Source organism: Pimephales promelas, chromosome 21 (assembly GCF_988280905.1).
Source record: "Pimephales promelas chromosome 21, fPimPro1.hap1.1, whole genome shotgun sequence".
In the NCBI taxonomy this organism is placed as follows: domain Eukaryota; kingdom Metazoa; phylum Chordata; class Actinopteri; order Cypriniformes; family Leuciscidae; genus Pimephales; species Pimephales promelas.
Window position 1 is genome coordinate 16,717,288 of NC_142789.1, and position 15,081 is coordinate 16,732,368.

At 36.2% G+C, this 15,081-nt stretch overlaps 1 protein-coding gene across 2 annotated transcripts in view; it reads left to right on the forward strand.

The window, feature by feature from the left end:
- The first annotated feature begins 8,182 nt into the window (after nt 1–8,182).
- prickle2b (prickle homolog 2b) overlaps nt 8,183–15,081 on the forward strand; it is a 91,641-nt gene continuing 84,742 nt past the window's right edge. Inside the window, exons 1-2 of one of the 2 annotated variants that reach the window (XM_039673476.2) lie at nt 8,183–8,334; nt 9,717–9,799. In XM_039673476.2, coding sequence (XP_039529410.1) covers nt 8,281–8,334; nt 9,717–9,799 — 137 coding nt within the window. In that variant the 5' untranslated portion in view covers nt 8,183–8,280. The remainder of the gene's footprint in view (nt 8,335–9,716; nt 9,800–15,081) is intronic. The other variant, XM_039673477.2, reaches the window with a different exon arrangement.

Sequence of the window (15,081 nt, forward strand, 5' to 3'; positions counted from 1 at the left end):
AAGACTCGTGAGATTGTTACAGTGCTGTCCGATGTCCATAGCATAGTAGATAGCAAGAATACTGACTTTCCAACGCAAACTTCTTCACAATTTGGAAATAAAGTGACAATCTAACAAACTCGTGAAGTCTAGAATACAACATTATATATATTGAAAGAGAACATATGATGTGGCGAGCGGTGATGTATGTGGTGCGTCGTGTCAAAAAAAAAAAAAAAACCGCCGATGCCTAAACTTTCGATTTAGCTAACGTTACTCACTTGCTTACTCTCATCATTGCACTTAGTAACACAGCTAAATATTTTCTTAATATGTTGGACCTTACATGAAAGTTGCCTACATTTACCTGTTGAGACGTTGAGACCTGCCGTCACAAGCAGTACCCGTGAGTGAATAATGAGGGGAAAAAAGAAGAACAACCCGCGAAAGGGGAGATGATGGGTTTGTCTGCGGACTGCAAAAGGGGGCGTAACTTGAAGTTGGGCGTAACCAGAGCCAGGCGTAACTTGAAGGTGCCCAAATCACACGATATGTCAGAACGAGATGTTGTTGGCAACATGGCGGCTCGTTTATGATTTTGAGCTATGGTTTTGAGCCTATGGTTAGACTTTAGAGATAACCAGAGCCATAGAGAGAAACAACGGTAAGAATATTTTCAAGAGATAACCGTTTAAATTGAAGTCTGTCACTCATTTTCATTCACTTTTTGTAACACATTTTGGTATTGTTTCTAGAGTTGATAATCTATTCGTCCTCGCTTAAAGTTAAGTAAGCAATAGTTTTTTTTTTTTTACGGTCTAATAAGTTAATGTTGCCTTAAAAATTAACGTTGCATGAACTTTTTTACATCGCAGCAAGGGCAAAGAAAAGCTTTTGGAACTTTTAGCTACTCAGTCTGTGTCCCACAACACATGCCAGCAACACAACACATTAAATAGCCCCTGGAGTGGTCACTTGCCATTATTAAAATGTAAATGCATGTTGTACAGATGTTGCCTAATTTATTCTTTTCATGAATGACGATTCTACATTTGTCCATTTATCTGTCTATGTCTGGACCTAAGTTATTATTCAAGTCAAGGTTCTAGTGCTAAATGCTGTTATTTTTTATCATGGATATAATATACACTAGACTACATATGGAGGCACACCTCTAATAAAAATGAATACTGAAGAGACACTGCTACCAGAAAATAAAAAAGAAGAAAAAAATGTTTTATGCATACGACTTTTGTCATAATCAAGTATCAGACAGATACTATTGGGAAAGAGGCATTTGCACAATATTCTGTATTTCCTGTAATTCTTCTAGGTGTCACTAGTGTGTCAGAAACCTAATAATAAATAATAGCTAACTACTTATTTTAAAATATCACTAATAAATACAGGATAAATAAAAATACCAGTTTTCTTTAAAAAATATTTTTTTAAAGAATACTTTGATTTTTTAACAAACGCATATCGATTAACAACCGCAGGAAAGTTGTAAGCCTATGAAAGTAGTTTCAGTTCTGACTTTTTCCCTTTAATTTAGTCTATATAGTTTTGTATCAAATACAATCTGTCAAAAACTGTCAATCTTTTACGTTCGCCAATGGCTCATGGTTGCATCAGGTCAACAGGTCATTTTCTCTTCCACCGTAAATCAATCCGTACGGCCATCTGCCGGAAGCTAATTATTTTAGTCGATAAAGTTTTAAATATGGATATTTTTCTTACACAAACCCATAGTTTCGCTTCAGAAAGCCTTTATGAACCCCCCATACTAGCCGTGTGAAATGGACAAACATGCACTTTAATGGACTAAACAGCAATTCAATGCCAAAAGCTTGGAAGAGCCAGGACATTTTTTAATATAACTCCGATTGTATTCGTTTGAAAGAAAAATGTCAAATACACCTAGGATGGCTTGATTGAGGGTGAGTAAATCATAGGCTAATTTTAGGTTAGGTCAACTTTATTATCCACAAGGGGAAATTTGTTTCACAGCCAACAGTAAACCATTCAGCAAGAACAAACACACTACACCACAAACACACACACACAAAATATACCTTATAGCACAGGAACCTATATCTCGTGAGCCAAACCTGGCTCTTTGACAAAAATCAATAGTTGTTTTGCCAGGCATTAGGCATATAAAAAGTGACTGGGTTGAAACATATCCTTTTATTGAAACTGGTGCTTTGACAAGAGAACTCTTTGGTCAAAACATTTCCCCAACCATTGCATTAGGATGTTGTAATTTTTTCTTTTAAGATAAAATAGTTTCTTGTAATTTGACCACAATGTATCTTGGGGAGATATATACTTCTAATGCACACCAGATGAATGATAAGAGTAAAATGTGTGAAAGTTCACCAGACCGTGTGCTGTTTCTGGCAGTGTGGCACCTGCGGCTGCATGACTGAATAGTGTGTTGTCCCTTTTTGGCTTACAATTTGTTTTCAAGCAACTACAGAACGTCATCTACCTCATCCATCTTATTTTGTACAAATGTCCTGTTAAACAATTGAGCAGCTGGTGTCCTTCTTGAAATCAGAAGAGACTAAGAATCCAGTTCAAAATGATCCAATTTTATAAATAAAGAGCTCTGGTTTGGAAGTCATGCACATGGGTTACAAAAATCTCTAAATGATTCTTTCAACATTGTTAGCAGAATTAGCATGAGTATATACTGTATATTAAAAACACATAAGAAAACTTGGCATGCAGGTTTTCTTGTATCCATAGGATGGCAGTAGAGTTTTTGGGATACGTGTTGGTTATTGTGGAAAATGCACTCCCTCCTCTAGTTTAGGATTTCTTGTTGAAGTTTCAAGATGCAAGTGTACTGGTCAGGTCTGCCGACAAACAGCAGGGAAGTGTGTGATCTATTTCTAAATATTACTGTCAATTTTAATTTCTGTGAATGTAAGTTTGAGTGGTTCTCTCACGTAGACTCATGTCTATCATTGGTGAAAGCAAAGAACATCTTTTTTATTTATTTAAAATGTCAAATTTTATAAGACCGATATAGTTTCTGTAAGATTATGACCTACACTTGTTTTGAACATGTTATGTATATTATTTCTTAGGTCCCATACACTTAATTTGTGAAACAAGGAGTTTTGACATTCCTGTATACTGTAGACTTACCTTCTTTGGCTTTACTGGATCATGTGTTTATACTGTTCAAAGTTTGGGGTCATTAAGATTTTTCTTATTAAACTCTCCTATGCTCACCAAATATGCATTTATGTGATCAAAAATACAGTAAAACAGTATAATTCAGAAATATGATTACAATTGTGAAGATATATAAAAAATAAATTATTCCTGTGATGGCAAGCTGAATTTTCAGCAGTGTTACTCCAGTCTTCAGTGTGTCACATGATCCATCAGAAAACATTCTGATATGCTGCCATTTCTTTTTATAATCATTGTTGTAAACAGATGTGCTGCTTTATGTTTTTTTCCCTCAGGATTATTTGATGAATAGAAAGGTCCAAAGAACAATAATTATTTTAAATCTTGTGTAACATCATAAATGTTTTACTGCCACTTTTGATCAGTTTAATACATCCTTGCTGAATAGAAGTATTGATTTCTTTAAAGTATAACTTACCACAAACTTTTGGGAAACAGTTCAAACAGTTGGGAAAATATTAATGCTAAAAAATGTAAGTTAGAATTTAAGTTAAGTTAGAATTTTGTTTTGTTTTTAAACACATCATATTAGAAGATATGTTCATTGCAGACTATCGTACCTTTTATTTATGTCTTTTTTTAAAATCTGTTTTATTCTAAAATTCCAAAGAAACCAATATAAGCAGAGTGAGCCTAAATGAAAGAACCGTCCCAGTACAGAACACACAGTCTTCTGTGTTTAGCATTGTTTGGAATGGAACGTGTTATGTCCAAGAAAGTGGAATTCTGACTATTCGGTGGTGCTAATATTACTGGTGCTAACACATCATTATAGTTTTCAAAAGGATGTTTGGTTTCAGACTAATCCAATTAACTGAATATGAAAGGAATATTTACTTGTTCAAGTGTGATTTGTTTCTTTAAAAGAAGTCTATTTGCCAAGGTTGGATTTATTTGATCAAAAACATAGTAAAAACACATTGTGTGAACCAATATTACAATTTTAAATAACTTTTTCTATTTTAATGTATTTTAAAATGTAATTTATTCCTGTTGTCAAAGTTGAATTTTCAGCATCATTACTCCAGTATCATTACTCCTTTCACGTGATCCTTCGGAAATCGTTCTAATATGCTAATTTAATGCTTAAGGAACATTTCTTACTTTTCTTAGAAAAAGGGCACGCCCCAAATTGCTAGATGCTAAGCTTTTAATTGTCTTAACCACAAATTATTGGTCAGGAAATTAGCAAAATTGGTAACACTGTTTTAATGAGATGTAGTTACACACTACATGTACTTACTAATAACAGTAAATTATGCATAATTACAATTAACTATCCTTAAACCAACCATAACTTAATAGTAAGCACATGTACATTAGTTATTCATTAATATTACCCAGTTCTTATTGATTGAGTACAATGTAACTGTCATCTTAAAATAAAGTGTAACCGGAAAAAGAAAAGAAAGCAAATGCACTAAACTCAGAAAAAAAACAAAAAAAAACAAAAAACGTCAAAGACAGAATGAAGTTTTTGGCAGAATATTGGAAGTTTGCTTCAGCAGAGTTGTGTGGAGTGATGAATCACAATGAGACATGAGTTGCATGGTGATGATCCAGAGTGCTGTCTTCGAAAATCTGAGAAATGTAATAATAATGCATCTGAAGCATGGAGAAAGAGCTGTCATTGTGTGGGGAGTCTTTTTAGCTGCTGGTATCGAGCTACTTTACTTTGAAGAGTCATTTAATGCTTTGAGGGTATTCCAAGATAATATAGCAGTTTGCTGTTGATGCTGTATTTATACTCTGAATGGCTGAAGCATTTTTGTAAGTGAATTTGTATCAATTCACCTCTTATAAGGCGTGCACATTTGAAGAAATTTAGACATTTTTAGATCAAACAGTTGACAGTAACCATTGACTTGGTTACCAACATTATTTAAAATATATGTGTTCAACTGAACAAAGAATTCATACAGGTTTAGAACAACACGAGGGTGAGTTTTCAGGGCGAACTAAACAAACTACACTAAATACAAAATAGGCCACATAAAAGAGCTATAAATCCTTCAGAGTAAAGGGATTTATAGCTCTTTAATGTGGCCTCTTTTGTATATTTGAGGCCTTGAAGACTGAGTTTTACAGGTGAAGCACCCAGAATTTGACACAAGCAATGTTTACAGTCACCATGACGACTCATTCTTCTAATGGTGCTTTTCCACTGCATGGTACGGTTCAGTTTGGTACGGCACGCTTTGGTGCTTTTCCACGACTTTTCACCTGATCTTTCTGTTTGTTAGCTCCTTTAAACTACATGTTTTCAAATCCCTACTATTACTAATACACGTGAATCAAATGTCACACGTTGGAGGCGGTGCAATCCTAACAATCCGTACCGTTCCGATGTCTTCTAATACTTTATTCTCTTTTCCTATTGGTCTCTGAACCTGCCAGTCCGCTGTAAACAAAGCTGATTTCATTACATCTTTTTCAAGTCATTCAGGTCTCTGTCTATTGGCCCTGACTGAGACCTGAATCTGACCAGAGGACACTATCACACCTGCTGCCCTCTCCACTAACTTCACTTTCTCACACACTCTTTGTCTGACCGGAAGGGGTGGAGGTACTGGTCTATTTATCTCAAATGACTGGAAATTTTATCCTTTACCACCTCTGTGTGACAACTGCTCATTTAAATCACATTCATTTACCATCACTAGTCCTATTAAAATCCATTTTAGAGTTTTGTAGTGTATCGTCCCCCAGGTCAACTTGGCAGTTTCTTGGAGGAGCTTGTTGTGCTACCCTCATTCTTCCCTGAAGATGGTACTCCTCTCATAATTCTTGGTGACTTCCACATCCACCTAGATAAACCTCAGGCTGCCAATTTTCACACCCTGATTGCCTGCTTACTAACAATGGATTTTATGGATACGGCTTGGAGACCTTTAACTCTATTGAGGTGAGATATGAAAAGAAAAAGGTAACGGTTAGAAGAGAGAATTTGGGAAACGGCAGGTTGTGAGAAAGGTGAAATGATTTGAAAGATTTCCACTTGGTATAATATGTTTGGAACATTCTGGGTGAAACTGCTTGGATGATGGAATCGATTGACGTGTCCAGAAGGGATTTTAGCGGATAGTTTATTGGAAGATTAGTAGATAATAGTGAGGTACTGGGTTTGAAATGGGGTCTGCTTTTGGAGCCAGCGTCCTGAATTTCTGAAAAGAGACATGGGAAAGAGAGTCAGCGATTCGGTTGAGAGCACCTGGGACGTGTTTTGCTTTTAATATGAACTGATCACAGGCAGAGATCCAGATGAAGCATCTGAGGAGTGGCATTAATGCAGGTGAGCGTGAACGACCTCTGTTAATGCAGTGAATAGTTGCTTCGTTGTCGCAATGAACTTGAATGCTTTTGGAGGGAACGTATGAGGAGCTGAGATGCAAAAAAAGATGGTCAACAGATGAAAAAAAAAACATGTGGGTATGATGAATGATGACAAATGTTTTATTTTTGGGTGAACTGTCCCTTTAAGGTTCTATATAGAACCTTTTCTTCTTAGTGTAGGGTGTCCGTTGTACTTTGCTCTTCAATTTGAGAAAAATTTAATTGTTTTCCACCATAATGTATATAGATTTAAAATTTATATTTTAAACTGCATACATTTAAATTTTAAGCATACATGTATCCTGGTAATGCCAAACTCTGCTACTTCACAGAATGTGTGAGTCTGGAATGGCATAATTGAAAAGTGTTTTATTCGCCAGCAGCCGCATCAAACTTTCACTATAAACATGTATGAAGCGAAAACAAAACCATCGAGCGAAATACCGGAACATGGCTGACCAAATTTTGCTGCCTCCTTAACCTGATCCTCCATGAGTGCAACCAAGGGGGACACAATCACAACTATCGCCTTGCCGACCTTTGGCCTGCCCAGTTTCTCGCTGACGATCGGTAATAGTTGATAAATTCAACTTTTCCCAAGGGCCACAACATCACATCAAGAGTGTTTAACAAACACTCTTCTTGTTCAGGCTTCAGTTTGCAAATCCCGGAAATATTCTCCACAAAAGAGTGAATTGCGTGCATTCCATGTCTCCATATCCACGGTCGTTTTCGATTTCCCTATAACCTAAAATACAATCTTAAACTCGGTGCGTCTGCGTCAAGGCTCTCAGCAGAAGTACAAAGTCTGACGCAGTCAGGGTAACATGTAGCCTATTATGTTATTTAAAGGTGCTCTAAGCGATGTCACGTTTTTTAGGCCAAAACATTTTTTGTCACAAACAGCAATCATCTTCACTATCCGCTAGCTGCCTGTCCCCTAAACACACTGTAAAAAACGCGGTCTATGCAGAGAACCCAGGCTCCACAAATGGCAACAAAAACAAACTGTGGCAACCTGCTCCACGAAACATAACAATTTGTTCCAGCCAATAACTGACAAGAAGGCCCTGGGGGGTGGGGTTTGGAGGGGTCAGTGCAGATTAGGAGGAGGGAGGGTCTATCTATAGCCTCCATTTTGTTTGAAAATAGGCTACTTTAATGTCAACAAGAAGCCACGTCACCCGACATCGCTTAGAGCACCTTTAGCTTTAAACATATTAAAATAGTATCATCTCCCATCGCTACTCCAATTTCATTAAAAAGATATATAAAAATGCTAAACAAATGGTAATTTTAAACCATCAACAAATTTGGAAACAAACTCTAATTAGACTGAAAAACTTGTATTGGGCCTATATCAAATTACACAATTCACATTCACAATTTATTATACATAAGACCTGGTTTATCTCGGTTTTTGTCAAAAATATTTTTAGTCTGAGACTGAAAACTTTTGAAAGAATTACACCGAAATATGTGGTTTAAGTGCAATTTGAGAAAAGGTCTCTCAACCATTTAGCAATAGGCTAAATGTTATGTACCTGGTATTTAGGCTGGGTTTGATAAAAAAAAAAAAAAAAAAAAGCGCTGGCGTGTCCGGAAATGCAGTAATTTCATTCACAAGCTCACACAAAAACTGATGGGACGGGCCGAGAGAGAGAGAGGGAGGGAGAGAGATAGCGGTGATGAACATTTCAACCTATTGAGTCGGCGACCCGTTGCAATACGCTTTGAGATTAATTTCCTCACATTGTCATGTTTGGTCGAAGCAGTAAGAAGAGAAACTCTAGCCGGTCGGTGAGTAAAGCGGTAAGGGCTGTTTACATTTTAAAGATTAGCATTTTTACGCAGTTACTCCACGTGCAGCAGAAAGACATGAATGGGCTCAATGAGTTATTTGGACGGAACCGAAAAGGCGTTAAATGTAATAAAACGTTGGAGCTGCTCTGTGATGTGTGAAGTTTACATTCTACATCAGACAGGTTTGATACCAGTCCTAAACCACAACGGGCTTTTGCTGTTTCAAAACATTTGGCAAAACATTGCAGTTTCAAAACATTTCTCTCATTGCATTTTATTCGCTATATATTTATTGTATTGCATTAATATATAAACATTGCATTTTAAAATTAATTATTCACCACAAATGTGATATCAGCTGCAGTAATATTACAAAATTTGAGCAGACGTGTTTCTGTATGAAATGAATTAATTTTAATTCCTTATGAGAACTAAATGAGAAGCTTGCCTTTTCTGAAGAATATTAAAAAGTTCATGAAAATGTTTTTTTTCCTGGTCACAACTTTAGCCTGTAACGTTAGCCTACTCACAACCTGTAACCTACTCAATAAGACCCAATAGTTGTAAACATTAAGTAATTTAATTTTATTATAAAATGTGTATTCTCTTTTTAATGTAGGCTAATACAGCCTACTTTAAAATGTACAATTTTATGTGAATCATCAGTCAAAATGGAATGTGATCGTTGACATGTGTGTGATTATGGTTTATTGTGTAATCTTAGTATTAGGCCTGTGTCAATAACAGTCCCTTTAAAAATCACATGTTTCAAATATGGTAGTTTTAGGCCTATATGGAGGAGCTCTTTACAGACAGTTGGATCAGGGTTAGATCTGGACTCTGCAGGTAGGTAGATCTCAACTGGCTTAGTTTTCAAACGTTTTCAGGCCCCCCCAAAACACTGTTGTCGTTTAAATGAACAGCCAAAAATGCTTAAAAAGTTTCCCGTTTTTATTTGAAAACTGTGTTGTTTGTGAAACTCGTGAAAACAATGCCTTATGCGAACTGTACTTAAAGTACATGTTCACATCTCAAAAAAATGTGTTTGGGGGTTTCATGACCCTTTTTTGGGAGCTCCTCCTCCAAAGTGATAGGTGTCATGTTTATATTGTCATATTACAAAATTTTGTTCACTATTTTCTAATTTAAACTGATCTTGACAATACACGTTTGAAAATGAAAATGATGAAAGCGATACTGTGACAGATTTTTTATTTTTTTATTTGTGACAACACATCAAAAAAATTCATCGGAATAATTGACACCCGGCTAATTTGGGTTCTGAGCCTAAACAAAATTTCATGGGAACTTTAATTTTTGTATAACAATGTATTGTCCACAGATGTACAACATAACATGCCTTTAACTCTTGTATCTCTTAACCTCTGCAGCCTGTGCTTCATGGCCTAGAAAGAGGACAATCTTGTACCAAATGTGGAGAGCAGTGTCCTGGCTTCGTTCTGCATAAATGGAGGTGAGGCCCCAACTTGCTGGTCCTAAACATACTTTTTCTTATTTTACTTCAGGCATTATGTATGTTATCTTGACTTTTGGTGCAGGAGAGCCCATAACACAGATTTTGGTGAACAGTGAGTAGTTTTTTAAGTTTTGTTGTTGCTGTTTTTGGTCCGTATTGGATGGCATCAACATTTCAGCTCTTGAAATGTTAAGTGGAAAAGTTGAGGTTCTTTGCCTTTAGATAGAGTCATTATAAGAGGATTCAGTAGAATTGTCATCATCTGAGACAGCAGAGAGTAGCCAGTTCAGCAATGATGTTTCTCTACAAAGATAAATTAAGAAATTAGGTTTACTTTATTATTTAGTAAAACAATGTTATTGCGAATATTATTGTTAATTGTTCATCATGTGTCAGTGTTTAATTTTCTGAATTTAGCTAGCTTCTTTCCATGAAGAACAAAATAGTAACAAAATTCGTTTGTCCATTTAGGGCCACCGTAGAAACATGTCGGCGCATTTCAATGTAAGGGCACCCGACCCATGGTCTATGTAGATAGAAATGGCTCATTCTAAGGTAATAACAATATAACGGTTCATTAAGTAAGGTCTTTATACACCACTGAAAACATATTCATGTAGGCCTATTTGATATTGCATTTCTGTCAACAGATCCTCCCAAATATTATATATTATATATATATTATTTGTGAACTAATGTTCAGCTTTTCGTTTTAATAGTCAACTTATTTTCAGCAGTCATGAAGTTTGCACAGTACGCACTGATCACAGACATGAAGATTATTGCTCACTAAAAAAAACCCACAGTCATCATGTTTTCAGGCCTTTTCAAGTTTGATTTTGATGTGACATAAAGCGGTCATATTGAAGTGGCTGAGTTGTCTACTTAATTAGTCTTCCCATTAATGCTATAATTTTCTTCATTCAGGCTGATTCGAGAATGTGCACGAAAACAAGAGGCGGGATTTATCACAAACCAATCGTATCCAGTCATAATTGAATATAGCACCATGAGGCATTGCCTAATCTCACGTAACTTTCCCCATTATTTCTCAATTACCCCCAATCAAACCATAAACTGTTAAAAAAATGGACATGTTTGTGATGTCACCCGTAAGCTTCTAAAGAGCATTTTTGAAGCCTGAAATGGTCAGAGCCGGCCGTCACCATCTTAGTAAAGCACCACCGCGCGTCACTCCCGGATAACCGAACATTGGCTGGATTAGCTGAAGTGATGTGACAGCTAACAGACAGCAGAGAAATGGCTAGTAGTGATAGCAGCGTCAATGAAAAACTCTGTCTAGCCAAATCAGATCAACTTGTTAGCATGTTGCCCTTCTCTATCTGCTTTAGAAGGCAAGGAATGCTTATAGAGGAAAGGGGTTAATGGGATGGAGAGTAAAAAGAACTGATCTGCCTGCTCTCCATTGCTGTAAACTATTACAGGGCAACAGTCAGCTCTGGAATGTGCCCTTAATTGCCTGTCTTTTGCAGTCCTACAGTAAAACTAGGTCTTCCAGACAAATTTAAAGACATGTTCTTTTCTTTAGATTTTCTTTTCTACTCACACTGCTTTGTGTGTTAGTGGGAGACATATAGCACACTATGGGGTCTCTTACACAACAGCAGCTCCTAAAGATTTTTATGAAGACCGTGGAAAGGCATATTTGAATGCAGATTGCTGTTTGTTTGTGTCTTTGAAAGAGAGAGAGTGAGACTGAGTTTGAGTAAAATGTCACCATGTTCTGGATGTAGACAGAGCTTGCAGGTGTCCAAGCATGCATTTATATCATACACACACTGTCTAGTCACAATTATTACTAGAATAATAAGCAAAATGGAATTTATATAAACCTCATATTTGTGTTTTTACTGCTAAAGTAAAAGTTTTGAGCTGCGTCCCATTCTTACTGCATCCAAATAGCTGAAAGGTTTGTTTGAGCTTGTTTGTTTTAAAAAAACAAACAAACAAGAAAGGCCTACCCAGATGAGAAAACATAAAAGTAACTAAATGCATTACTTTCCATAGAAAGTAACTAAGTAACGCAATTAGTTACTTTTTTTAAGGAGTAGCCTAGTGCAATGTTGTTATGTATTACTTTTAAAAAGTAACTTTCCACATCACTGGGAGATGCACCATGTGTAGGAAAATGAATGGTATATGTTGTTGTAATATGTAAAATGACATCACCAAGATGGTCATCAAATTAACTAATCTGTCATATTGGGACTTGCTTAAAAGTACTAGAGTAGAGCAGGGGTCTTATGAATTGGTGAACGTGAAAAGGCCATCTATCAACTCCTATTCCAACACTTTTAACATCTGCAAACCCTAAAATGTCCTGAAATATTCATACATTTCTAAATATTAATGAAATGGTTGGAATATCTGCTGGAGCTGGGGTCTATTTTCTCTGCTTCTCCACCATTGTATACAACCAAGATGGTTTAATAGTAATGTCTACTCAAGCTTTTTTGTATTTGTAACTCTTACACTCAAGAAGTTAGAGTAGTTTAACTACTGGACAGATTTTGCAATTGTTTTTTTGCCTGAAATAAGAAGCATTATGGACTAGACATTAGGTCTGGATATGTGAGACTTGTTATGCATAATAACTAAATGTTATGATGCTTCTGAAGGTAATTTTTTTAATGTTTTTGCTCACCTAGGCTGCACTCCATAAGCTAGCATTATATGTGGAAGGAAGGAACCAAGATGGTGTCATGTGTAACACGATGTGTTAGTTGAATAATTTATGAGAGCCGTTGGCTTGATTGATTTTCTTTGTGTTAATGAGTCTCATTACTGCCCCTATTAGCATCAGTGCTTTGAGTATTTGCTATCTGATCAGCCAGCTTATATGACCCACTTACACAGGTCGGCATGTAGCTCTAGGTTGAAGATGCTCTTTCTTGATTATCAAATGCATGTTTTAGGGTTGCCAAAAACATTTTAGAGGTGCAATACAGAATTCGTCTGTAAAAAAAAGTATATCTATTTGTTTTCTTTTTTGTAAATGGTGAAATATACCAACAAAATGGTTTCTTAGAACAAATACGTTTTGCTAACATTCCCATCAAGTTATAAAAGCCTTCATTCTGAATGTTTTCTGAACTAATTCCCTTTTAGCTGGGATAATGTTGATCAGTCCTCATTTAAGCCTTTTTTCTTGCTAATTAACATTCAACAGGTTTTAAGTGTCTAAATTCCAAAGCATCTAAAAGCTCAACTGTGAGTCTGTTCATCATTAAAAATGTACAGTATGTACAGTCACAGTTCACTTGTGTTGCAAGGTTCAATATGTGTGTAATTGGTGTGCCAGAGTCTTTAAAATTAATTTTTTTTTTTTTACAACAGATGCAATAAAGTGGTAAGCCAAAGTTAAAGGCAAGCTCTTAATTTGAGTGCAGCAACAGACAAAGTTGCAGACATATACATGTGGTGTTGTCACCCACCAGCAATGTCTTACACCAGTGGTTCAATCTCAAATGCATGAAGTGTTCCTGTCATTCTTTTTTCTGAAATCACTAACCCTGTTTTCCCTTTAAAATATTTTTTTAGAGTTGGCAATAGTCCTCCATGGTGACTTCTATAGCACACAGCATAGCACACACTTAATGATGCATGAATGCTAATTTAGCATTTTTGCAACAATAAAAAAAATATACTGACTCCACCATTATTGGTAAAAATATGAATTTCCTCCACGTTATAGTGTTGGTATTTGCGTGAGGTGTAATGAGAAATTCTGCTCACTGCAGAGTCCATATAGGGACATGGTGAAGGAAAAAATCATGGGAGGAAAAATTATTTCAATGCTTTTTGTATTTTTTTCCCAAATGTTTTGAGCCAGAGTTAGCCATAAAGGGCAACTTTTATCTGTTGTGCTTGACCAGTTCTTAAAAGGCACAGAAACCGAGACAAAAAAAAAAGGATTTTTTAAAAATCATGCAGTTGTAGCTACAGGTAGAGTCGCTGGACTCTGTCCTCCCAGTAACCTTCAATCTGCATAACAGTGTCTTCAGTGTGTTAACAAGTGGCCCGGCCAAACCAATCCATCAGGGCGGTCTGGCACATTGAATGGGCCTTTAAAGTAAAGTCTCCTTTTCAGGCGGTCAGTAGGAGGAGAAAGTAGAGGCAAACCCAGCTCCTCAGACATGTACAAAGAGAGCAAGAGAGCATAACAACTGGGCCTTTCTAGATTAGCATGGTTCTATGAAATCACTGTATCCTCTCCCTGTGTGCTTTGAAGTGCTAACCAGATGCAGTTATGTTTCCTGCTAACGCTTATTCCACTCATTAACTAAATGAGCTGGGGTCTTGTTGCTTATGCTGCTATTCGAGGTTATTTTGACCAAAGATTGATGTTTGGGGCCTCTGTAAATAGATGGGCTATACTGTAGACATGCAGATGAATAACAAGTTGACCATTCAGATTCAAACAGTACTTTTACCGGGGGCTGGGATGACTGCGTGTGTATGTGGTTGTCTTTGATTGGGTGTAATGATAGGGTCATTTATTTGCCATTGTGGTCACGGAAACGGTGGGGTGGCTCACATGCATGCAGACTGAGGCCCACTGGATGCATAAATTACAGTAACAGCAGGTATTAGAAACCAAGGTTAATCTCTAACTTGACATAATATAAAACATTTATTTGAAGTAGAAAGTAACTAATATTAAAGTAACTAATTTAACAATGAAAAGGCTCTTCTTTTTTATAGATTTAATGCACCCTTACTAAATAAAGGTATTCAATTTGTTTAAAACGTCTTACAGACCCCAAACTTTGAAGTGCAGTTTCTAGTGAACTTCTAAAAAGTGTAAGATATCTTACTGACCCATACACTTGGTTGTGAATATATAGACAAACTTTCTTTTCCAAGTAAATGCTTTATTTTTTTTACATTGTTAATTGAAAAATCTTGAAAAACATTGTGGTTTACACAAAATAAGCAAGCAGCAGAGCTGTTTTCAATTGTGATAAGTAATATTGAGCACCAGTTAGCATGAACCAGTTAGCATTAACTGGATTAATGACTGCTGAAAATTCAGTTTTGACATCACAGGAATAAATTACATTTTAAAATCTAAAATTGTAAATAATGTTTCACAGTAACTCCTAGACCTTGAAAAAAAATATCCCAGTCCTGTCTTCACCATTTATATTTTTAGAAATAAAAACACCCCATGAATATAAATAAAGAATCAGCATTCTGCAATATTCTTATATATAGAACACCAAATTTATCCACTATGATCATAGCACACAAACCAC